Raw genomic sequence first — 23,902 nt, 5'->3', positions numbered from 1 at the left:
CTCAGGGAGACAAAGAAGAAACAAAACCCTTTCAGCATAAAACAAACTTTGGCTGAACGAGACAGGAACCACAGAGATAACATGTTTCTTCATTATATCAGACAGTGTTTCCGTCTATAAAATGACACTTAACAATGAAGTACATTACCATTATAAAATAAATAAAAATAGAACAGATGTATATATCAAGAGAAGGGAGTCGTACAAAATCCTTCTGGTGTTTTAAAACCTTGTCTGAGTTTTTGGTTGTCTTCCACTCCTCAGCTGCTCAAAGAAAACATATTCAAAGTAAGTCTTTGAAAATACAAGACATTGGGTGACTCAGCTCATGTGAAAACACCAAGCATGTGTGAGTCTCTGGCTTAAGGAACTGTTAAAAGAGAAGATCTTAACTTTCAAGAACTCAACATCCAACAAGTTCATTAGTATTCAAATAAGTCACTAAGTTCTTTTTGTTGTTTTTTTACGTATTGCTACAGATGAATGCATGTATGTCAGACAAGCATCATTAGAACTCAAATGGTCAGGTTTGAAACGATAATTCCTGCTTTTAAAATTATTTGCTTATGTTATTACTAGTTGCTTATCCCATGACATTTCAAATCCCTGTTTCCCTAAGATTATGGAAATGTTTTTCTTATTAAAAATTGAAACATGCAATTATTTTCAGTAGCTCCTTGGAAAAGATGAAGCGAAGTAATAATGAATTTTAGCTGAAACAATGGGATTATAATTTGTAACATAGTTTTAAAGTGTGGGTTTTGCTAATTAACAACTGGAAAATATAATAAGTTCTCATGGAGGCTGTAAGTTAAAGTGCTCATAAAGACAGAAAGGTAACGACGCCTCACTTGAAAGACTATACAATTATAAGAATAGGCTAAGACAGTGTTGTAAATGGCATATTCCTGAAAACAAAAGTTAGCATACACAGCACCTTACCTGTACAGTAGGAACATCTGTAAATGCCTTAATAAAATCATCTTCATCCACAGCTCCAGCTCCTCCTTCTTTAGAGGAACCTACAAATACAAAATACTGTTAAACAGAATCTAACGCACTTCAGTCTTTTCAAAGTGAAAGAATTATCTTTCAAGCTGTTTTCAAACAATTAATACAGATGATAAAATGCCAGAATATTCAACCTGCATAAAACTGCAACACTGATTTCACCTTAAAGTTACAGAACAAACAAAAAAAAAAACAAAAAACTTTTCAACCTTTGAGAATGAACAATTCTGAGCAGCTTCCGATGACCAAGTTAATGGTTTAATTTTATCATTTTTATCTGTGCTTAACCAGAAGCACATTTACTACAACACCCCCTCTAGTAGCTGTTTGCAAAGGTGATCAGGACGGCATCCTGATAATGCAGACACTCCCAAGCACGGAATTCCAAACTGTTTAGCAGAGCAAGAGTTGTGTCATTAAAGTTCATCAAGATTCATTTTCACACAAACACATGTGCCACAAGGAAGCAATCCTCCATGGCTGTTGTTTGTTTTGGTTTTGTTTAATGCTTTCGTTTTCCTTTCTTTTTATTGTAAAAATCTTGCATAGTGCCCTACATGAGTCATAACACCTTGCACTCCCCAGAATTTTCCTTAGGAGCCAGAAAGTGTGAGGTGCATTTCTCACACTGTTCTGCCCAGCTTACAAACCACAGCTGAAATGGACACATCAGCCAGAGCATAGATGTATTTTACCAACTACAGCACAAATAATAAGTATCACCAAAAGAAATTAAGCCTCAGAAACCAACAGAAAGGAAAAATAAGGACTTACTGACAACACACTTTGCAGCTACGGTCTTTACAGAAGTTTCACAGTGTGCAGATGCTGATCTATTTGCAGTACAGAGCTATGCATTGCTAGGATTGTACACTTGTCTACCTCAAAGCATGAGCATCCACTACAAGTATGGTTCAGATTGCAGACTTAATAGATCTGAACACCTCTATGCAGATTAAGTTCTCTCCCACTCCTTTGAGATTGCTCAGTTCAAGAACACTTTTGAATGATACCTACCAGAATTTGGACACATTAATTTCTGTATTGTACTGCAAGCAACACATTTTGACAGCCTGAACTCAAAAATACTGAAAAGATGCGCTGTGCATAAAACTCCTCCTCATGTGCATCTCCAACATGACCTGTTACAACCATCGGTGGCAGTCAAAAGGGAAAACAAAGATTGTAACCAGTTATTTCTTGCCCTTCCTAAGAGGAGAGGGAATAAATCCTTCAATAAAGTGAATGAGGAGCTATCCGGCTAAGAAATAGGAAAGATGGGAGTTTACACCTAGGACACATTTGTCAAAGTGATCTTCAGCATGCATCTAAGAAGCAGTCTGATACACACAAGCTCCAGCTGCAGCTGTTGGACCATCAGCAAGAACTGGCTAACAGTAACATAATACAAAATCTGAAACAACACGAGGCTGCCTGTGAGCTCCCATTGCTCCCATTCCAAGTTTTGTTCAACACCTACATTTTTAAGGAAGTCATCTTGTAAACAGAAAATGTACAGTATCGAGACATGCCAGCTAAGCCACAGAGTACATCTCCCAGCCCTGAGCCAATACAGAAGCCTCTTGAGGCCAAATGAGAAGCCAAACAGAAATCCTTTATTTGATCACCATACATGATGGAGAAGGTACAGTACAATGTAAAACTGCCCTGAAGTTTGAGAAAGGCTACTGAAATTTCTGATTTGAGACAAGAGATTAGAACTAAGATGTACCCAGGTTTGAAAATTAGCAGAAACTTCTCAGTTTGGCATGGACCACAAGCCTGCTTTTGCCTGCAACTAAATATAATGGCTTTAGAACTTGGTTTCTGCCACACAAACCTGCACAGCTCTTCTGAGGGTGGATGCCCTGGTTAGTGCAGAATTTTGTAGAGAGAAACTTTGAAAGGAAAGGATTTGTCACAGGATCACCACGCTAAACTAAACTAGGTGATACAGTCACGTTTCCATTTGTTACCCTGTTTTTCCCTCCTAAAATTATGCAGGTGTATGATCAGACCCAAAACGCAGTACTCAGGAAAGGTAAATGGGAAAAGAAATAATTGAAAAGCCAGAAGGCTGCCTCAGCTTTAAAGAATAAAGCATTGCTTTAACGTTATCAAAAGCCTTGGATCTTTTATTTTAAATATTCAAAATTTGGAGGAACTCTTCATTATCAGGTTTCTGCTCTGCCTGTCACACTGTTTTGGTCAAAATGCTTATTGTGACATTCACTAAACAGTGAGCTCTTAGGAAGCTCATCCTGCACGTTTCTTCACAACCTGTTAAAATATTGTTTAGGACTACAGTGATCCTGTGACATGAGATGCCAAGAAACCACTGTAATTCACAGTTTATACAAGTTCTGTATTATTACTCAGTTACATAAACGCCTAAACACCACTATTAGAGCAGCAAGACAAGGATTTTCCCACCCATCACTCATTTCATCAATTTTTGGTCAAATTGAGGAATACCAAACACTAAAAACTGACACAAACAAACTGCAGAATTACGGCAAATAAAGGATTTCAGACTTCATAGTGCTGCTGTGAACTATAAAGGTTAGAGGGAATTATGAAGCTGCCCTTGCTAAAAGGAGAAGAAAAGAAAAAGGAGGAACGACCACCTTTTGACCATCTTTAAAGATCAGAAAATTGCATAGGCTATGAATAAGATTGCTAGCACGTGTTAAGTAAACATCCTGAGGAGCAAGGGAACATAATCTATCTACTGGATAACAATTTTTGATAGAGAAAAGAGAGATAGACTGCTACTACAAATCTATGTGACACAGCTGAGGGACACAGCTTCAATTAGTTAATTTAAACAGTTCATTTTTCTCTTCAATTATTGATCCTCAAAGTGTTTTTACAGCTTTGCCTTTGTCTATACTGCAGAAGGAAGAAAATATTGTACATCTTCTCCTTTCCTGATTGCTTGGTAAGTATTCTGATCAACTCACTCAGTCATTACTTCTATAAAGGTTAGAAAAATATATATTCAGAGAATGTGATCCACTGATTTCCAATTCAGAAGAAGGTGATTAATCCTGCTGGCAGGATTTAACAGGCACACAAATGAAGAAACCTCCAAAGAACTTCTCGTGTATTTATAAAGCTTGCCTTTCCTCCACAAAAGCGATGCCAGAGGTTTACAAAATTCTCAGTTAAGAGATACTCCCCTCAGGCCTATTGCTGACAGCTCTTTCTGATAAGCTGGATGCTTGTTGTTACTTAACTTCTTAGACCCAGCTATGACTATACATTTTTACAAGCATACCTTTTGACTATTAACACCTTCTACTGAACAAAGCCATGTTATTAACCTACTGCTACATAACACATACTCTTTTTATCAAATACAATTTCAATCGCTGCATTCCTGAAGGTAAGGACACTGTAAGTAATTCCAAGGGTCTGTAAGCCCTCTGTATTTAACATCTGCAAGGGCACAGCAGATAAACTAAAATCCAGAGCCTCATCGAACAGCAAGGAGAGCAATCAACATCACTTCTGGACTTAGCCCCCTTGGACGAAAAACAGAACGGAAATGAATCTGAGGGAGATGAACAATACACACAAGACACTTACACACAAATTTCATCCTCTTGTTACTTATGAATTATAACCTTTACCAGTTCTTATCGTTCAAGAAGCCTGCTTAGAAAGGCTCACAGAGACACCTGCAGGCCTTCGTTCCACATCAGGAAGCTGGTGAGAACGTACTGAAAACAGTCTTGATATGGAAGAAAATTACAGCATATTAAGCATCTCCAACTTTGGTGCTTTCATCTTAGCTCAGATGTGTGTGGGGGTAGAGGCAAAGGAAATGAACCCCATCCTTCTTGCACTCTACTAAGAGATGACACCTTCCTAAGTTAAATTCAAGAATTCCTACCATTCAGTGAGGCCCTGTGACTTTTCCTTTTCTTTCTCTGAGAAAAGTTTCTTCCTAGTCACAAGCAATGCAAATGAAGAAAATAACAGGACCACAGAATACTGCTGACTGTGCGTTGATACAGTGCACTAGTAAGCTTTAAAAAGCATGCTGCTACACAAACTCATTCTATCCCTCTGAATTCTCTAAAAGCACACAGGAATGGGATCTTATTCTTGGAGTAGAGATGATTTGGATTTTTTTTCCCCCGAAATAAACAAAACTCAAACATGAAAAAATCCCAAGGCCATAACTATACTTCAATAACATCAATCCAAAGATGCTCGACACTCCTAATTAAAACAAATAAATAAATAAAAATCCATCTGTTATCCTACTGATTTTGTAGAATTCTACTGAGTTGTTAATTAGGAACTGAGAGCAGCTTCAGCTCAGCATGGGTAAGTGTGCAGGACAAGCCCAAGTGTTACTCACCTTTTTAAATAATACGTTAGTTAACTGGGAACTCCCAGTGGTTCCTCCTACTGACCCTATCAACTGTATCACAGGCACAACCAAACAGAAAACCAGACAAGAGGCTGGGCTAGGAATACACCGGCTGAGAGGAATGCTTTCAGTTAGAGAAGTTCCCTGGTCTCCCTCACTGTGGGGCCTTACAAACACTGCGCTAACACAGTAGAAGCAGTTTAACAGTGTGGATACAAAATAACACACAAATAAATATTACAAAACAAACAAATGACAGAAATTAGAGGATACTTCCTCTAGATTACAGCAGCCAGTTTCTGCTATCACCAATTCATAGAATCCCTTTAAATGATACAAACTCTGCCTGCCTGTGAGGAGAGTCCTTTAGGACAGTACTGCAGTGTGCCAAGACAGTCCTCAATGAGTTCCCACAATCCCTCCGTACGGTTAAATAAAGGTCATGTTTAACTCTTTCTTTGAATATGTTCTGCTGTTTGTTAGACTCTGAAACTGTGGGATTTCCTCGATCTTCTGTAGCTCCTGAGCAGTGTTTTACAAATGTATTTATTTCTCTTTTGGTCAGCCTTTATTACTGCTCATGTATAAAACGACACCTTTTGCAGGAAAGTTCAGCCAGTGTTCAGAAAGTTCTTATTTCCATGCTTGGATTTTAATCAAAAAACTTTCATCAATAGACAAGGAAAGAGCTACTCTCCAGTCTTAAGTACCTGGATAAAGAACAGTCTTTTTCCATGGGCTGATTAAGAGTCACTTTGTATTAGAGGTATTTTCAAGTTGCCAGCTAAAAAATATTGGAGAACAACAGAGATAGAGCACTTTCTCAAACAAAAAGCACTCTAATCTGTGCTAGGTGAGGTGCAATTACTCCCTTCAATAAAAAATAGGGTCAGGAGGAGTGAGAAGAAACAAGGAGTGAGCTGTGCTTACAGCAAAGAAGGTGGCGGGAAGTGCATAACCACTAGGAGCTCCCATCTACCGCTGAGGTGTGACATTATCCAAGAGCAAGCACAAAGTGAAGTGCACACACGTTCCTTGTCCCAGAACTCATGGACTAGGAAGAAGCAAGAACTAATTCTCACTTCAACTTTAGTTGGGATTGAAGAAACTAAAGATTTAGCGTTCTCGGTCTGAATTTTGAAGCTGTTTCTTCAGTGTGAAGATTCCTTTGGGACTGTGTATTGAGCGTAAGAGCTAAATAAACATTATATTCTCTGAGTGACTTAGCAGTATTTGTACCAATACTGAACACACAGTTTCAACAGCTCTAGCCTCAATACCCAATTTTCAGTGCAGCATAGTTTCACTATTATAAAAGATTAATATTACTTCTTATTTTCACAGATATGCTATGCAGATCAACTAACAAGCATCTGTGAAGCACGCAGACATGCTGACAACACAAAGAAGAAACTGATCACGCCATTAGCTCAAGGTTTGGATGGCATACGTCAGATAAGGCCATGTACTGCATGGGGGGAAAAAGCAGTTCCTTGAGCAACAGGGATACAGATACCTGGCTTTCTCTGCACTCATCTCACAGTTGATTAATGCTTCTGCTCAGTTATCAGCTCATACATTCATCTTTCAAAGCAAGCACAATGCTCATGCTCACATTGTCCTCTTTCAATCGCTCATGTATTTCTTTTCTCTAACAGCTGATTTTCACCAATACTTTAAAGATCATTTGTGACCCTGCCTCGCCTGCCGAACTTCAACAGGTGGGTTTAAAATGTTATGCTAATATTATTCAAATTAGACTTATTTTCAGCATTAGGGTAGTTTTCTAATAACCTAGAGCTTATATTTTACTTCAATTTCAGTCTTACACCTCAGTAGTGGAAAATCTCACCAATTATTTTACACTACAGTCATTGTTACTGAGAACAACCAGGAACACAAGCAACTCGTTCATATTATCTACAACTTGTTTTTGCAAAACAAGCTGAGTTGTGCTATCATAATTGTTTGGGGGTTTTGCTGCAACGTTATGTTTTCAGGAAAAAAGGAATCTTCATCACAGTTACTGCTTCTCTTCAACTGCACTTTCTTTTCTGACACAATTTAAACTGATACTCTATTAAAAACAAGTAGAACGAAGGCTGTTCGTCATTGCAAACTCTGAAATTAGTTTTGAAGATATGACAACACATTTTTATCTTTTCATTCCAGAAGTTCACTACTGCAAGACAGAAGGTCCTGCCAGCTTGATTTTAACATATGGCTGCTCTATATTTTTAAGAACATTATACTTATTTGGTGCAAGCAGTACTTGTGACTCTGCTAAAATTGCACTATTCACATTCCCACATTATAACAATAATTTGCACTTTATGTTTCTACTTTATTTTAAAGCTATTTTCAACCCTATTTATTTCACTTTCAGTTGTTAAGAGTGGTACTGATTTTATTCCCTTTCCTTTTATTTTTATAAATATATAAAATAGACTAAAAATAAAAGGAAAAGGAATAAAATCAGTACCACTCAGTATTGACATATAAATATATAAAACAGACTATGTCAGTACTGAGTGGTACTGATTTTATTCCTTTTCCTTTTATTTTTAGTCTATGTTATTTTATATATTTACTTAAGTATTATTACTCCGCTTTTCTACTTTATTTTAAAATACATACAATTGTCCTAAGAAATGAAAATAAGGCACTTTTTTCTCCTTCCAGCCCCACAAAGTGGAATCATACTTTCTACGTTGCAAAGCAGTTTCTCCTCAACAGCAGCAATGTAGGATTGTGTTTTGTATGTCTGTTTTCACTTACCCTATAACACAGCCACAGTCCCTAAGGACTCAAAGTGACAGGGTCAGCTGACTTCAGTCAGTCCTCCTCCACTCTCTCATTCTTCTTTTTCCTTCTAGATTCAGCCATGTGAAAACAAAGAAACTGCCTTCCCCCTTCTCAGCACTTTCAGAATCAATATGCCATGTTAGCAAAATAAACAAGGGTTGGGCTTTTCTTCCCTATTCACACCACTGACTGGTACTACCATGACGGCTAGTAGGATGCCTGGGACTATATCACAGGGTACAGATGATAAAAGAAGGTTACAAAGTGTTACAGGCCCTTACCTATAGGCTTCTTAATTACTGCTCACTGTCACCATCTTCTAATTTTATCCACTTCATCTTATTTTATTATGGAGACTAATAAACATCAGCTACAAATATATATGGAGAGAGACACACACATGCTCTATGAATGTATGTACATGTGTATTTCCACTCCAGTGAAGTAAGAGTATATGCAGTTCATTTTGGTCTCTGGGGCTGGTTTGCTAGTTCACGTGGTAAGCTGCAAACAAAAGAATACTACAGGCAAGTAAAGGAACCCCCATTAACTTCTTATGGCTAAGGAGAACAGATCACTGGTTAAACAAGAAGAAACCTTTTCTGAAGTCCTACACAAGAAAGTAAACAGCAACAAAACTCAGCAACTGTAGGAGAAGATGGAAAGCTGGAATTCCTCCTACTTCCCTGAATTCTGGGTTAGGTTGATGCAGCTGAAGACTGCATCATTGCAAACCGGCAATTTCACAGTCAAGGCTGTGCAAGGAAGGAAAGTAACGTACTTTCGCTGTGGGGACAAGGAGGCCAACAAGTATTCTGTAACGATTTCTGGTTTGGTGTCAGTTACCACCCATTGATTCTAAAGGGTGATCAGAAAGACAGGAGGTCTGATTTCAGAAAAAGAAATCCTCCCAACTCTCAGCAACCTGTAAACCAAGAAGGCAACTGTTGCAGAGTGTCAGTGATGCTCCGAATGCCAAGATCTCAGTTTTGCGTCTCACAAAGGGTCGAGATATAGCTATGAAGAAAAACCTGGTTAGTTTTACATGACAAATAAACCACTTTGGAAGCTACTTCGTGAAAACTAAACGAATAACAGAGGAAGGATTATCACAGTGCATCAATGGAACCAGTACTCCTGAGCTTATTTGCTGTAGAACTCAAGAGTACAAAATAATCTGAGTGCTGATTACTATGATACGCTTGTGCGTCAAGTGAACACATTGCTGTTCTCACCAGTCTGAAGATAATCAATACAGCAAGCAAAGCATTTATCTTGTTTGTAGTCCATTCACTAATAATTTGTATTTACAGTTCCACAATTACTGAAGTCATTTGAGCAAATACACTTCCTAACTACACAATGTAGCTTTAATGAGTCTAACTTTACCTGGCAAAGGTTTCAGAAGGCAAACATCCATTTTTCTGTACGTGTGTATTAGGTAGAGACTTTTCATCTATACTGCCTCATACTAACATAACATCTTTAAGGACTTTTTCTGCTAAAAAATAGATTCCAAAGGAGTAAATCAGTACTACTGTAACGCTTTTCAAAGGGCTGCATTGCTGTTATTGAGAAGGTGGAAAAAAGAGCATTTTGATGCTAATAAAAATCACTACAGATATACAACCTAAACTTAAATTTACTGAAGGCGTGAATAACTGCCTACTGTTCACCTGGCTTTCCCATTTTCCAGTTAATGGATTCCTACCTCAAAGAAAGTCTTTTTAATGATTTTTGATCCATCAAACATTTGGATGTTCTTAAGAATTAAGATCATCCTAAAACTGAGGGTTATGTCAAGTAATACCATCATCAAACCTTATACTGTCACACTAGCAGATTTCACAGAGGATGAGAACCTTAGAACGTCTTTAGAAAACGCAGCAAAACTCCTTTTATTTTAATGCTGAAAAAAAATAAGCTTTTTGGACGTGCACTTTTTTTTTTAAAACAAAGGTTAAAGAAACAAAAAAGCAAAGCATTATGTCCTTCAGGTTCCACTTATTGTCACAGAATCACAGAATGGCCTGGGTTGGAAGGGACCTCAAGGATCATGAAGTTCCAACACCCTGCCACACGCAGAGCTGCCAACCTCCATACCTAACACTAAAGCAGGCTGCCCAGAACCCAATCCAACCTGGCCTTGAACACCTCCAGGCATGGGGCATCCACAACCTCAACATCATCAACATTTTTACTCCAAAATCTATTCTAAAACAGCACCCAGAACAATTCTTATTTTAAACTCAGCATGTTTCAAAGAGTCTAACAATATTATTAGTGCAAAACAGTATGCAACATTAGTGCTCCCAGGCCAACATGTCACATAAAAGAAAGCCAAAGAACACCACACAAAAATACTTGATGCATGATCTTCTCACTGGGGACAGCCCTAAAAAGTACGAAGTTCAAGTTATGGTCTTAAATTACAACATTAAGAATAACGTTCCAGCCCTACAGAGGTTCTCATAAGCATATGACTGGAAGTTATTTCAGACTTTCACCCTGACATGGTTTAATCCATCAACTTTTCTTCCCAATGTCACTCCAGCATAATGAAGTTGCCAGCATTCCTACACTTACCGATTTTACTACTGACCTAGACTGACACTATGGGAAAAGAGGCCAGTCTTCTCATTGAGGTATGGATGGAGCTTTCCTACTAACATCCACACTACATAAAACTTCTGAATAGTAGAAATCTTGGTAAAGTTCACATTGGCAAGAGAACCAAAGTCCTTCAAGAGATCTTGACGAGCACTAACATAAAAAATATAGCTCATCTGGCTCACATATTCAACTTAGGTTGTCTTCTGCTAGAAATTGTGCTATTTCAATCCAAAAGCATCTTGCCAAACTGCCAAGAGCCCATAAATATCTATTTCTTGAAGTATATAGCACATCCTGCATGCATTCTCAAGAAGGCAGCCTTGGAGCAAACGGGTATTTGAGAGGCTCAACTGAAAACAAGCATGCCAGAAGTAAGCAGATCAGCTGTGCAGGACGCTGTATTTCTTGGCAAATCACTAGTTTAGGGAAGTGCATCAATCATGGAATCAAAATCATGCCAGATGACGCACTGCTCCATTAAGTTGAAGATCCAAAATGTTTTATTCCTCACAAGAAAGGAAGTGCCTGAGCACTTCCCAGCAATAAAGTGTGACCAGAAACAGACCACTGGATTTTTCACCCTTCTAATATTGCCCACACCTGATACTTTCATAGCAGCCTATTTTCTTGCAGACTTAATCACACCTGCCACCAAAGGCAATGACAAGCTGTGTCATCCCTACCGTAGAGAGGAATAAATCTTGAACAACTTCTAGCATTAGGAGAAACAATTTCACCCCAAGTAGGACTCTTATCACTAGTGTTTGTACCTATTTCACCCAGTTTCCTTGGACAACAATTCTGAGTTTCCAGTGTCACCAAAGTGCACTTCCTACAGTAACAGTAAGTGCTCCACACAGTGAAAATCTCCTCCTGGACACTGGACAGGAAGCAAACAGGGTCTTAAACAAGAAATATCGCCATAGAATACATAATAAAAAGCCAACCACGTATCCATTTGAGATCTAATTCAGCAGATATTACTGTTAAAACAAAACAACACAGCTAGAAGTACACACACGCACGCACAAACACACACACACACAATCAAAGAAGATTTAAATAAGCATGACCAACAGGTGGCAGAACCATGAAACTAGCAGTTACAGAGCTGAAACACCTGTAGCCAGAGTTAGTGAGAAAAAGGAGAGCCAATGACAATCCCACTGACTACAGACTTGAAATACAGAGGTTGGCAGAAGGATTTCAGGCTGCAAACCATGACAGAGCCCTAATAAATCAGCAAGTGCAGACAACCTCCAAAGCCACACAGAAGAAAGCAATTTTGGGGCTGGAGAAAAATCTCAGTGTCCTTCGGGCACCTGCAAAGCAGACAATACAGAAAGTGGATGCAAAAGGGGGCACCTAGATTCATTGGAATCCAAGAAGAACTATGAACTCTAATAATAAGATGAATATAATGTCCTAACTGGAAGCTTCAAAGACTATTGCTCTCTGTACAGAGAAACTCTCTAAAGCCAGTCATTTTTCTAGCTCCGTTATTCATATTAATGAATTTATGGAAAACTTCATCACTGGAAAAGATGCTGACTTGACAAACAAATACCTTTGGAACCTACACTAATGCTTTTTATTAGAGTAGGAGACAGATTTGGGAATACCATGAGAATGGCGAAGGTCACTTCTCCTAAGGCATATTTGACAATTGTAACTAGCAGTACGGTGGTTAATAAAAAAGAATAAACACTACAAATAAGAAGTAGGGAAAAAGAAAAAGGTGTATGAAGATATTAAACAATAAGCAATAGGAATAAAATAGTATAATGGCTGCTAAATATGAAAAGATAAGAGAACAACCTTGCTAGGCAATGATTATATACAGAAAATGTTAAAAAGAAAATAATGGGAGTGATCTCCATGGAAATATGAAAGGAAAAACCAGCAAAACTGAAAACTAGGGAGCACAGTGTTACATGTAATTAGAGAAATCTGTGCACAAGTAGGTCAATAGGCCAGAAAAGGTTTCTCTGTGGTTGACAGCAAGAGAAAAATGTACACGCAGTTGAGAACTAAATACCAGTAGGCACTTTTCTACCATCTAGACATGTGGTGAAGGATGTAAGGCACAGCCCACGCCCTGTAAAATAAGGTAAAAACCCTCCATGGATAGGTACCTGAAAAGTACACACTACCACACTGTAGATGCACGTACACACAATCATTTGAAGTACTACTACATCAACATTAAACATTTATCTGATTCAGTATTTCTTCTATTCAGTATTTATTCTGTTCTTACTTCCCTTTCCCTGTTCTCCTGTCCCCAGGCGTCTTAATGTAAAGCTTGTGAAAATCCACATGTAAAACCAAGTACACACTGACAAACATCTGTGTTATTAAAGGTGGCAGTAAGGACATCAACTACACTTAGATTATACTGAAATAAATGGTAATTCTAACTATTCAGTTCTGGCACTACATACACAAGTCTTGCTTGCAGAAAAACCCACACTTTAGAATTACAGAATATCCCAAGTTGGAAGAGACTCACAAGAATCACAAAATCACAGAATTGCAGCGGTTGGAAGAGACCTCCAGAAACCACCACATCACAGTCAAACCTCCCCTGCCAAAGCAGGCTCCCTAGACCAGGATGCACAGGCAGGTCTTGAACACCTCCATAGAAGGAGAACCCACAGTGCTCCTGGGCAGCCTGTTTTAGTGCTCTGTCACCCTTACTGTGAAGAAGCTCTTAATGCACATGTGTGTGGAACTTCCTACGCTCCAGTCTGTGGCCATTTCCCCTTGTCCTATTGCCATGCACTGCTGAAAGGAGTCTGGCATCATTCTTTTGCCTCCCACACCTTAGATATTTATAGACACTGATCAGATCCCAAGTTGTCTTTTTTCAAAGCTGAATAAACCCAGGTCACTCAGCCTTTCCTCGTAAGAAAGATGCTCCAGGCCCTCTATCATCTTTGTGATCCTCTGCTGAACTCTTTACAGAAGATCCCTGTCTTTCTTGTACTCAGGAGATTAGACCTGAACACAATACACTACGGGAGGCCTTACCACAGCAGAGTAGAGCAGGAGGATCACCTCCCTTGACATGCTCGCCACACTCTTTTTAATGCACCCCAGGATCCCATTGGACTTCCTAGGCACCAAGGCACACTGCTGGCTCATGACCAAACAGCTGTCCATCAGGACTCCTACATCCCTCTCTGCAGAGCTATTCTCTGGTGGAGTTGCCATCCCTGACAGTGTTCAACTGACACCTGGATAAGGAGCTACGAGATTGGTTTAGTGGCCTGTCGTAGTAATGGTAATGGGAGAACATTTGGACTAGATGACCTTGTAGGTACTTTCCAACCTTATGATTCTCTAGTAGGCTCATCCTTCAACCTGTACTGGTACAGTTATTCCTCCCTAGGTGCAAGACTCTAAAGTTGCTCTTGTTAAACCTCAACTGGTTACTCACTACCCAACTCTCCAGCCTGTTCAGTTCCTACTGAATAGCAGCACAGTCTTCTGGTGCATCAGTCATTCCTCCCAGCTTCATATCATCAGCAAATGTGGTGAGGACACTATCCCCTCACCAAGGTCACTGATGAAGACGTTAAACAAGATCGGATGCAGCATCAACCCCTGAGGAACATCAAGAACACAGACACAGGTTTCCAACTAGACTCTGTGCCCCTGATCACAACTCTAATCCAGCTGACCACTGAGTCCAACTCCTGGCTCCACACAGGACCATCCAAAACACAAACCTTACGCCTCTCTTCCCTCCCTGCTCTCCAGGGTGTCAACAGCTCCTGCAATTTAGTGCCGTTCTCAGACTTAGCATACACTAGAGACCTGCATCCACATACCATCTCCTGATAAGGAAAGGCGAGGTCTGATGAAGCACCCAATCCTGTAGAATGGGGGTGACTTAAAGAATGTCACTGATTTTGTTAGCTTGCTTCCTATTTTTTTTTAAAAAAAGGAGAAAAAAAGTATAGCAAACAAAGATGGTTTGTGTGTCTCCTGTTTACACCACTGTTTGCAAATTGGCACGGCAAAGACTGGTTTGTCACAGAAATGCCTCTATCTGAGAACTTCAGTCAAGACTCCTCCAGCTCACAGGGGACCCAGCCCAGCTCAGCAGCAGCTTCCCCAGTACCCACAGGCAGCAGAGTGGCAGCTCCTCAGGCCCTCCTCACCTCATCCCTTGCAGCAGCCATGCTGGTGCCACCTGATGGGCAGTCCCGTCCTGCCCCAATGGCACCTGCAGCTCCCACCAGGCACATTCAGGGGATGGGCCAGCACCTCAAGTGGGACCCACTGCAGGTGGAGGGGACAGAAGCACCAATTACAGGTTTGTGAGTTGAGTGACCATAGATAGTTCTGGAAAAATGTTTGAACCATACACCTTCACTGATCTCAAGTCCTTTTATCTATCTATCTATTTATTTAATGGTTCTGGAAATAAAATGTCTGAATAACTGACCTTTTCCATTGTCACGTCCCTTGACTCACCCCTTTATTTATTCATTTAATGCTGACACCTCTATTTTGTCTCTCAAATGAAGTAGAAACAATGGTTCTAACATCAATCTAATGGCCTTCTGTAAGAACCTAGTTCCCGACTCTTAGCTGTAGAGATATAGAAATAAATAATAGCAACAAAATACAAACTGTTAATTTCAAAGACAGTTTCCCTTATAAAGTCCTTTAAGTGGCACTTCCTAATTCATACTGCTATCAATTGTGAGTTGTACTACAGCAGTGCTGATCCTGCCCTATGGGAATCTTTTCAGTGTATTAGGAAGCCTGAAGATCACATTAAAGACGCAATAAATGGCCAAAACATGAGCTCTATCTTACTGACAGGCAAACGAATGCTGCAGCTTGTTTGGTCTGCATATTTTAGTCCAAATTTAATCTTTGCTTTGGAGTTCACCTAAGAGAGTACCATACCTAAAGCACCATACCTAAAGCACGGTATATTTCCACTTACATATTTTTCTGAATGTGTGCATAAACCATCAAAAAAGATGTCACTTTTTTTTAATAGCAGCGAACAGTTGTTTGTTAGATACCACCCCTCCCAGCTATTTAAAGGGAAAAAAAGCACGTCCACATTCAATGATTATAATTAGCAAGCATCATCATTATTCCACTTTGAAATCTACCATGCAAAAAATCCTGGCAACAGTTTTGGCTCTCATTTGTATCTTTTACAATTAGTCTCACATGACTCTGGCAGTTTATGGAGTAGTAGAAGTCATTGAGCTGTACCATACACTTCTGCTGAAGCATACAATTGATGGCCAGCCCTACTCAGCCATGCAAAACAGAGCACACCTACAGTAAAATATTCACTCACGTACATTCACTACAGAATTTCACAATATATTTATTGTATGTATTGTGATGGACATGTGGATTCCGTGAAAAGGGCATCCATACATTCATTCTACCAATCACCATCTCCAGATTCTCTTTTTCTTCATCAGTGAGGCCTCTACAAGCCCACTGCATGTCATAAAGCCAGACAGATATGCACACACCTTTAAATATGAATAATTACATAAAAGAGGGTCCCTTACTGTTTTCAGTTCTGCAAGAATACTGCAGTCATGAATTAAACATCACCTTCCAAAGTTCTGTTTTGTGCCTGCTCTAGCAAGGTTTCTGGGAACACCCATTAGAGACTGAATAGCTTTTCATTACCTCCAACCTTCGGCCCACCAGCAGAACCTGGCTTCCTTGCACTGTTGGAAGGATTTCCTGGCTTTTTAGGTGCAGGAATCTTGAAGGCTGAAGCTGCTGATGATGGCCTATTTCCATCCACCGACTCTTCATCATCGAAGCTTTTGTCTAGAAAAGGATATATTAAATAGAAATATACATATATTAGAATGAATGCATATTTAGGTCTCAATCGTCTATTCTGCTTCATATTTCACCAACAGAAAAAATGCATAAATAAAAACATGTATCATCACTTTGTCCTCTGTCTGTGACCTACAAATAAAATGACAATCAAAAATAAACAGCGTTTTCTACATAACAAGAGCTCATAAAATATCATTTTGCCTTCATAATTAATCACTATAACACCGCACCTAAAAATGAATCCTTCACATTCATTCCCACAAAGGGAAAATATCTGCACAGATCAAATATTTTTGCCCACTTGCATGTATTTTCCCCCAAGGAAATACCATTATTATCACTGCATTCTACCAAAGACAAACGCTTCTCCCTTTTCTTCTTTTACTCATGCATGCATTTTTCTGCTACACATCCTCCCACAATGTGTCTACCAGCACTCCCTGTCTCTTCCCTTCCACCCAGATTTTTCAACTTACAATCACAGATCCGTTTGCAGATCAGCCGCCTCATTCCTCTGACAGCTCTTAAATCCCCTGGCCCTAGGACGGACCCAGCACCTCACATGGCCACACGCAGTTGATTCTAAATGCTAATTGAAGATGCTATTGGAACCTGCTCGCAACACCCGAGATCCACCACTGAGATTTGTGCCGGCATCTTTCTCTGCCTTCCCCGCACTAGGTGCAGGCGGAGCCAATGAGCTGCGAGGTGACATCATCTGCTGGGAGCCACGGCCAGGGGGAAAGGTGGAAATCCCTCATGCAAAGAAGCTCATTCCCACACGCTGCATTCGCCACAATCCCCATCCTTCACTGAAAAATCAGACAGACTGACCGACAGTGCTCCAGGGTGTGTGCTCCTCTCTCCCGTCACTCCTGCTCCTTACGTGTTCAAGCAAGAGATCGATCCGTAATCACTATATAGAATAACCTCAATGAAAATGCTCAGCCTTTAAAATAATGTATGTATATTCCAGCAGGAGAATGTAACTGTTAATCAATCCATTTAGCAGAAGAAGGATTTGCCTATAAGCTTCAGCATGGAAAAAATATCAGCCTATGGCTCCCATATTAAATAAAATGGGCGAGGCTGAGCCATGGCTGCACTACAGCAATAAAAGCCCAACTTAGTATATCACCTTCTCTAAAAACAGGCCCCTCGAAACAAAACAAAGCAATATTTAATTGCACACCTTTGTTATCTCCAGAGCAGTGACTTTTTATTCCTGGCTTATCCAGAACTTGATCCCAGCAATATGTCAGCTATGTTTAATAACACAGCCTCCCAAAGGGAAACCGCTTTTATTAAAGCAGTAAAGCAGGGTGTTTTTTCTTCCAACAGCATCTGCAGCAGCAGCGCACACAGGAACACCCCATGCTGCACATGTCACAGACTGCCAGTCCTACGGCTGAATTTTTTTCTTACACTAGCAAAAATCGCTGTGCTGCATGGCCACGTCTTCGTGACGAAAGAAGAAACAAGAAGTAAAATGCAATAAGCACCGGATGCACAGTGACACAGCAGTGATTTTCCTAACAACCGTTCCCTTCTCAAGTGCTGGTTTTTAGAGAATCTCCCTCAGAGCAGGCAGGGCTGGATTCATGCACCACAGTGCAGCTCAGAGGCTGCAAGTTGTTGCCATGGGAGCAGCCCAGCTCAAGGAGGGATACATTTTCATTCCTGCTGCTCTTACTCCTCTAGTTAAATATAGGCAGACTTCCGGACTTCTGAACAAAAAAGCCTAGCACCAGATCAAGAAACAAGCTAAAAGGGTTAACAGAGATAGAAATAATAATGGTGTAGGATGCCTGCAACGCTGCAGATCATTTTAAAACGGCATTAAGAAGCATCATGCAGATACTTTGCACATCTGAACAGACCAATGTCGCCGCATCATTATGCTGTCACAAGAACTGATTAAACGTGAAATATAGGCTGTTCTAATAGAAATGATTCTGTTGCTATATTTATTTTTTTCTTTTTAGTACCCATAATGAAACAGGGTGGACTTCAGTGCTGCTATCCAGCAACACTACAACACAGCATTGATATGCAAAAATACCGCACAAGACGCCTTGGGAAAAAAGTGAAGTTATTTACAGTGCAGGTTTAAAAATAGCAAGTGAGCATTTGCACTTCTACACTAAATCTGCTAACCAGAAAGCAGCCACGCAGCAGCAGCTGAAGCACCCCAAGCAGCGCTGCGCTCCGGGAACCCAAGTCTCCAGGTGTATTCCTGCCAAGCTGCAGGTGACCAAGGAGCATTGAAGATGGGGAACTGCACAAGTTACTGCACTAAGCAAACATGTAGAAATTCCATTTCAGAAAGCTGCTACTTCACTGTTTGGTAAACTATGCATTAATCAACGGTCGTGACAACACAGTCCAACTTTTTGGCCTTGTTGTTGTCCACGCTCTGAAAACAATGTTAGCACTGGATTAAAGACCCATCCTATGAAATAGGTTCATACAGTTGGTTATTGCAGAGAAGATCCCTTTAAAATCCCATTTATTTTTTTTCTTCCTTCATATGCATAAGCATGTCTGAAATATAGAACTGATCGTAACCACCGACAGATGGACATTCTTAATTGGTCTTTTTCATGACTTACATTAAGAACATTAACATTGGAAGTACAGTCACTACAAAGTTACAGCCCAGAGCCATAAATACGTAACATTAACTGATGAGAAGGACTGGTTAATTCTAAGCTCCAAGGCTCATGTGGTACCAGCCCATTTTTTAAATAAAGAAAAACAAAAACATTTTGTCTCATTTTCCACAGAGGTCCATTTTCTCCTCCGGTTCAGGCCTTTCCAGTTTTACTTCCGTATGCTTTGCTAACATCGCACCAACTGACCTTCAGGAGTGTAAGTAATCGTTCAAGGAACGACTCAAGAGTACGTTCAAGAGTAATTGTTCAAGGAAAGACTGGTGTAGTGTTGAGGGACATGGTTTAGTGGGAGCTATTGGTAATAGGTGAACGGTTGGACTGGATGATCTTTTAGGTCTTTTCCAGCCTTGGTGATTCTATGATGATTTCCCTTTCAGGAAGATACTTGACAACGCTTGGGCAGACCTGGAAACCAAAGTCTGCATTTACAGAAGTTAATGAAACTGCAGAACCGCATTTGCTTCCAGTATTACATGCTTTCCACTGACACATATTTCCATCTCTTCCAAAAGCACATTCATATGGCTGAGCACAGGGAACTCCAGCTTGGGATGAGCTGTTAATTCACTGGGCATAATCAAGAGATCTCACAGAAGATTAAATATAATTAATACTTTCAAATAAAATCAATCCGAAGGAAGCAAACATGTTCATTCTAGAACAGCTTGGAGAAGAACAACTGAAGGTTACTGAGATAATTTTGAAGACCAAATACTTGAAGAATATCTAATTCCGCATTTACAAATACACCTGACAGCTTGAGAGAGCACTCTCCAATCAGCGCTTTCCAATGAAGTTCCAAGCTAATGAAAATGGGAACAGAAAGCTGTATGAACTGCTAACGATTGCCAACAACACACAGAACACGTTAAAGAACATGGTCAATGTAAGAGACTGGATCTCAGTTCAATTTCCTAATTCCTGTACACAGTGTCTTCATTTTACGACTCAATAGATAAAGAGTACTGGAGGTAAGCACACCCACAGAGAAATTCCTCAAATCTAGAATTGCCAAAAGCTTTTGAAGAAACCAAGTAAGTACCAAATAAATGTTCTCGCTCTGGTACGAGGTTTCTTCCAGGAAAAATAAAACAACAACAATGAACACTGAAAGTTTTCTCCTCCAATAAGGGAAACAGAAACCTGTAGAGTTGGCAAACGTTGCGAAGATACTGCATGTGAAGTCAGCTGGTATCCATTGATGCCCATTTCTGCAGATCGTTACAGAAAAGTCAATAGAATGCTTCTAGTAAAACAAACCAGCCTGAAAGAGCTGGCCCTGGAGTTGGCCAGGCTCTCAGAATACAGCGTCTACCACAATTATTCTCAGATGAAATCCAGGCACAGCTGTCCCCAATGGAACACAAACCTGAATTCTGAACCATGGCAAAAGTTAATTCTAAAACTCCTAAAAACACTATGAAGTAAACACAACTAAAAGATAAGGGCTATCTTTCTGTTTTGTAGCATTACTCTCAGTCCCTAGATTTTAAATATGTAGTGTCTGTTTCTAAAAGTATTCAGACAAGGGACAAATATTTACAAACTTGATATTTGCTACTATTAATGCTAAAAACTTAACAATCTGTGTACTCCAATCTGGTTGCAGAACAATAAGGGTAATTATGAATGTCCAAAGACAAAAGAGCATCCAAAACTTTTCATACATAGAGAGAAAAAAATTTAGGGCTGAAGTAAATTAAAGTCAATTTATTGCTATCCATACTTCAGACAAAGGCTGCACGCTATCTAGTGAACACTTCAACCCTGATACGTCCAGCATTCCAAGAAGTAGGAGTCAGTTCCTCCAACCAAAAAAAGCAGGATACAGCTATCTAAGACCAACCATTTAAATTATTTAGACATCCTGGATCTCAATCTGGCTTACAGTGGATATACCAGAAGGGAACCAACCTCCTGTGGGTAATGTATGGCAGTCTGGGTGCTGCAGGGCATTTCAAAGTGTATCTGACACTTCTGGCTAGGCAGGTGTGGGATGACCAGGAGATCAGACCTAGCCAGCATGGGTTCGTGAAGGGCAGGTCCTGCATGACCAATCTGATCTCCTTCTATGACCCTGTGACCCGTCTGATGGATGAAGGAAAGGCTGTTGATGTGGTCTACTTAGACTTCAGCAAAGCCTTTGACACTGTCTCCCATGCTATTCTCCTGCAAAAGCTGGCAGCCCGTGGCTTGGATGGGTACACTCTCGGCTGGGTAAGGAGCTGGCTGGAGGGCCGGGCCCAGAGAGTGGTGGTAAATGGAGTTAAATCCAGTTGGAGACCAGTCATGAGCGGTGTCCCCCGGGGGTCGGTGCTAGGGCCTGTCCTCTTCAACATCTTTATTGATGACTTGGATGAGGGCATTGAGTGCGCCCTCAGTAAGTTCGCAGTCTTACTTAATATCTTCTTTGCCTCGGTCTTCAATAGTTATGCTTGTAACTCCCTGGGAACGCAGCCCCCTACACTGGTAGATGGGAAGGGGGAACCAAAAGAGCCTTGCGTGATCTGTGATGAGATGGTTCTGGACCTACTTAGAAAGCTGAATGTTTATAAGTCCATGGGGCCGGATGGGTTGCACCCTGGAGTTCTGAGGGAGTTGGCGGATGTGGTCGCCAAACCACTGTCCATAATTTTTCAGCAGTCTTGGCTGACTGGGGATGTCCCGGTGGATTGGAGACTGGCAAATGTGACGCCTATCTTCAAAAAGGGCCGGAAAGATGATCCTGGCAGCTACAGGCCCATCAGTCTCACCTCGGTGCCTGGGAAGGTTATGGAAAGGATAATCTCAGGTATCATCATGGACGAACTAAAGGTCAGCCAAGAGATTGGGCCTAGTCAGCATGGATTTATGAATGGTAGATCCTGCCTGACTAACCTGATTTCATTCTATGACAAGATGACCCGCTTAGTAGATGAGGGAAAGGCTGTCGACGTGGTCTACCTGGACTTCAGTAAGGCCTTTGAAACTGTTCCCCATAACATTCTGGTAGAGAAGCTGGCTGCCCGTGGCTTGGATGGGTGTACGCTCCGCTGGGTGAAGAACTGGTTGGATGGCCGGGCCCAGAGAGTTGTGGTCAATGGAGTGGAATCCAGTTGGCGGCCGGTCACAAGTGGCGTCCCCCAGGGCTCGGTGCTTGGGCCGCTTCTGTTTAACATCTTCATTGATGATTTGGATGAGAGGATTGAGTGCACCCTCAGTAAGTTTACAGACGACACTAAGCTGGGAGGGAGTGTTGATCTGCCTGAGGGGAGAAGGGCACTACAGAGAGACCTGGACAGACTTGATCGATGGGCCAAGGTTAACGGAATGAATTTCAACAGGGCCAAGTGTCGGGTCCTGCATTTTGGTCATAACAACCCCAGGCAACCCTACAGGCTTGGGGAGGTGTGGCTGGAAAGCTCCCAGACGGAAAGGGACCTTGGTGTGCTGATGGACAGTCGGCTGAATATGAGCCAGCAGTGTGCCCAGGTGGCCAAGAGGGCCAATGGCATCCTGGCTTGTATCAGGAATGGTGTGGTGAGCAGGACTAAGGAAGTCATCCTGCCCCTGTACTCAGCATTGTTGAGGCCTCACCTCGAGTACTGTGTCCAGTTTTGGGCACCTCAGCGCAAGAAGGACATGGAGGTACTGGAGCAGGTCCAGAGAAGGGCAACGAGGCTCGTTAAGGGCTTGGAGAATCAGCCCTATGAGGAGAGACTAAGGAAGCTGGGGCTGTTTAATCTGAGGAAGAGGAGGCTGAGGGGAGACCTTATTGCTGTCTTCCAGTACCTGAAAGGTTCTTACAGTGAGAGTGGGGCAGGTCTCTTCTCACTACTGACTTGTGACAGGATGAGGGGAAATGGCCTCAAGTTGCGCCAGGGCAAGTTCAGGTTGGATATTAGGAAGAACTTCTTTACAGAAAGGGTGGTTAGGTACTGGAATAGGCTCCCCAAGGAGGTGGTTGAATCGCCATCCCTGGATGTGTTTAAGAGCCATTTGGATGTGGTACTCAGGGATATGATTTAGCAGAGGTTTGTTGTTGTAGTGTTGTTTTGTGGTTGTTTCTTAAGAGATAGGCTACTGGTTAGGCTGCGGTTGGACTTGATGATCTTCAAGGTCTTTTCCAACCTGAGTAATTCTATGATTCTATGATTCTATGACACCAAATTGGCAGGGAGTGTCGATCTGCCTGAGGGTAGCGAGGCCCTACAGGGAGATCTGAATAGGCTGGAGAGCTGGGCCGAAGCCAACGGGATGAGGTTTAACAAGACCAAATGCTGGGTCCTGCACTTTGGACACAACAACCCCAGGCAGCGCTATAGGCTTGGGGCGGAGTGGCTGGAGGACTGTGTGGAGGAAATGGACCTGGGGGTACTGATTGATGCTCGGCTGAACATGAGCCGACAGTGTGCCCGGGTGGCCAAGAAGGCCAACGGCATCCTGGCTTGCATCAAAAACAGTGTTACTAGCAGGAACAGGGAGGTAATTGTCCCCCTGTACTCGGCATTGGTGTGGCCGCACCTTGAGTACTGTGTTCAGTTTTGGGCCCCTCACTGCAAGAAAGACATTGAGGCCCTGGAACGTG

General features: G+C 41.2%; 1 protein-coding gene across 38 annotated transcripts in view; it reads right to left on the bottom strand.

Moving 5' to 3' along the window:
• The window catches only part of CLASP2 (cytoplasmic linker associated protein 2), a 132,988-nt gene that overhangs the window by 67,150 nt on the left and 41,936 nt on the right, over positions 1–23,902 (bottom strand). For 30 of the 38 annotated variants that reach the window (XM_072327997.1, XM_072327984.1, XM_072327988.1 and 27 more), the window contains 2 exons: positions 16,496–16,642; positions 943–1,022 (listed from right to left, as the gene is read on the bottom strand). In XM_072327997.1, the coding sequence (XP_072184098.1) occupies positions 943–1,022; positions 16,496–16,642 (227 nt within the window). Of the gene's footprint in view, positions 1–942; positions 1,023–16,495; positions 16,643–17,136; positions 17,355–23,902 lie in introns of those variants that run through there. The other 8 variants (XM_072328012.1, XM_072328016.1, XM_072328019.1 and 5 more) reach the window with 2 other exon arrangements.

This window comes from Excalfactoria chinensis, chromosome 2, assembly GCF_039878825.1.
Source record: "Excalfactoria chinensis isolate bCotChi1 chromosome 2, bCotChi1.hap2, whole genome shotgun sequence".
Classification (NCBI taxonomy): Eukaryota; Metazoa; Chordata; class Aves; order Galliformes; family Phasianidae; genus Excalfactoria; species Excalfactoria chinensis.
The sequence above is the reverse complement of the archived record's forward strand: the minus strand, read 5'-3'. Positions and strand labels throughout refer to the sequence as shown.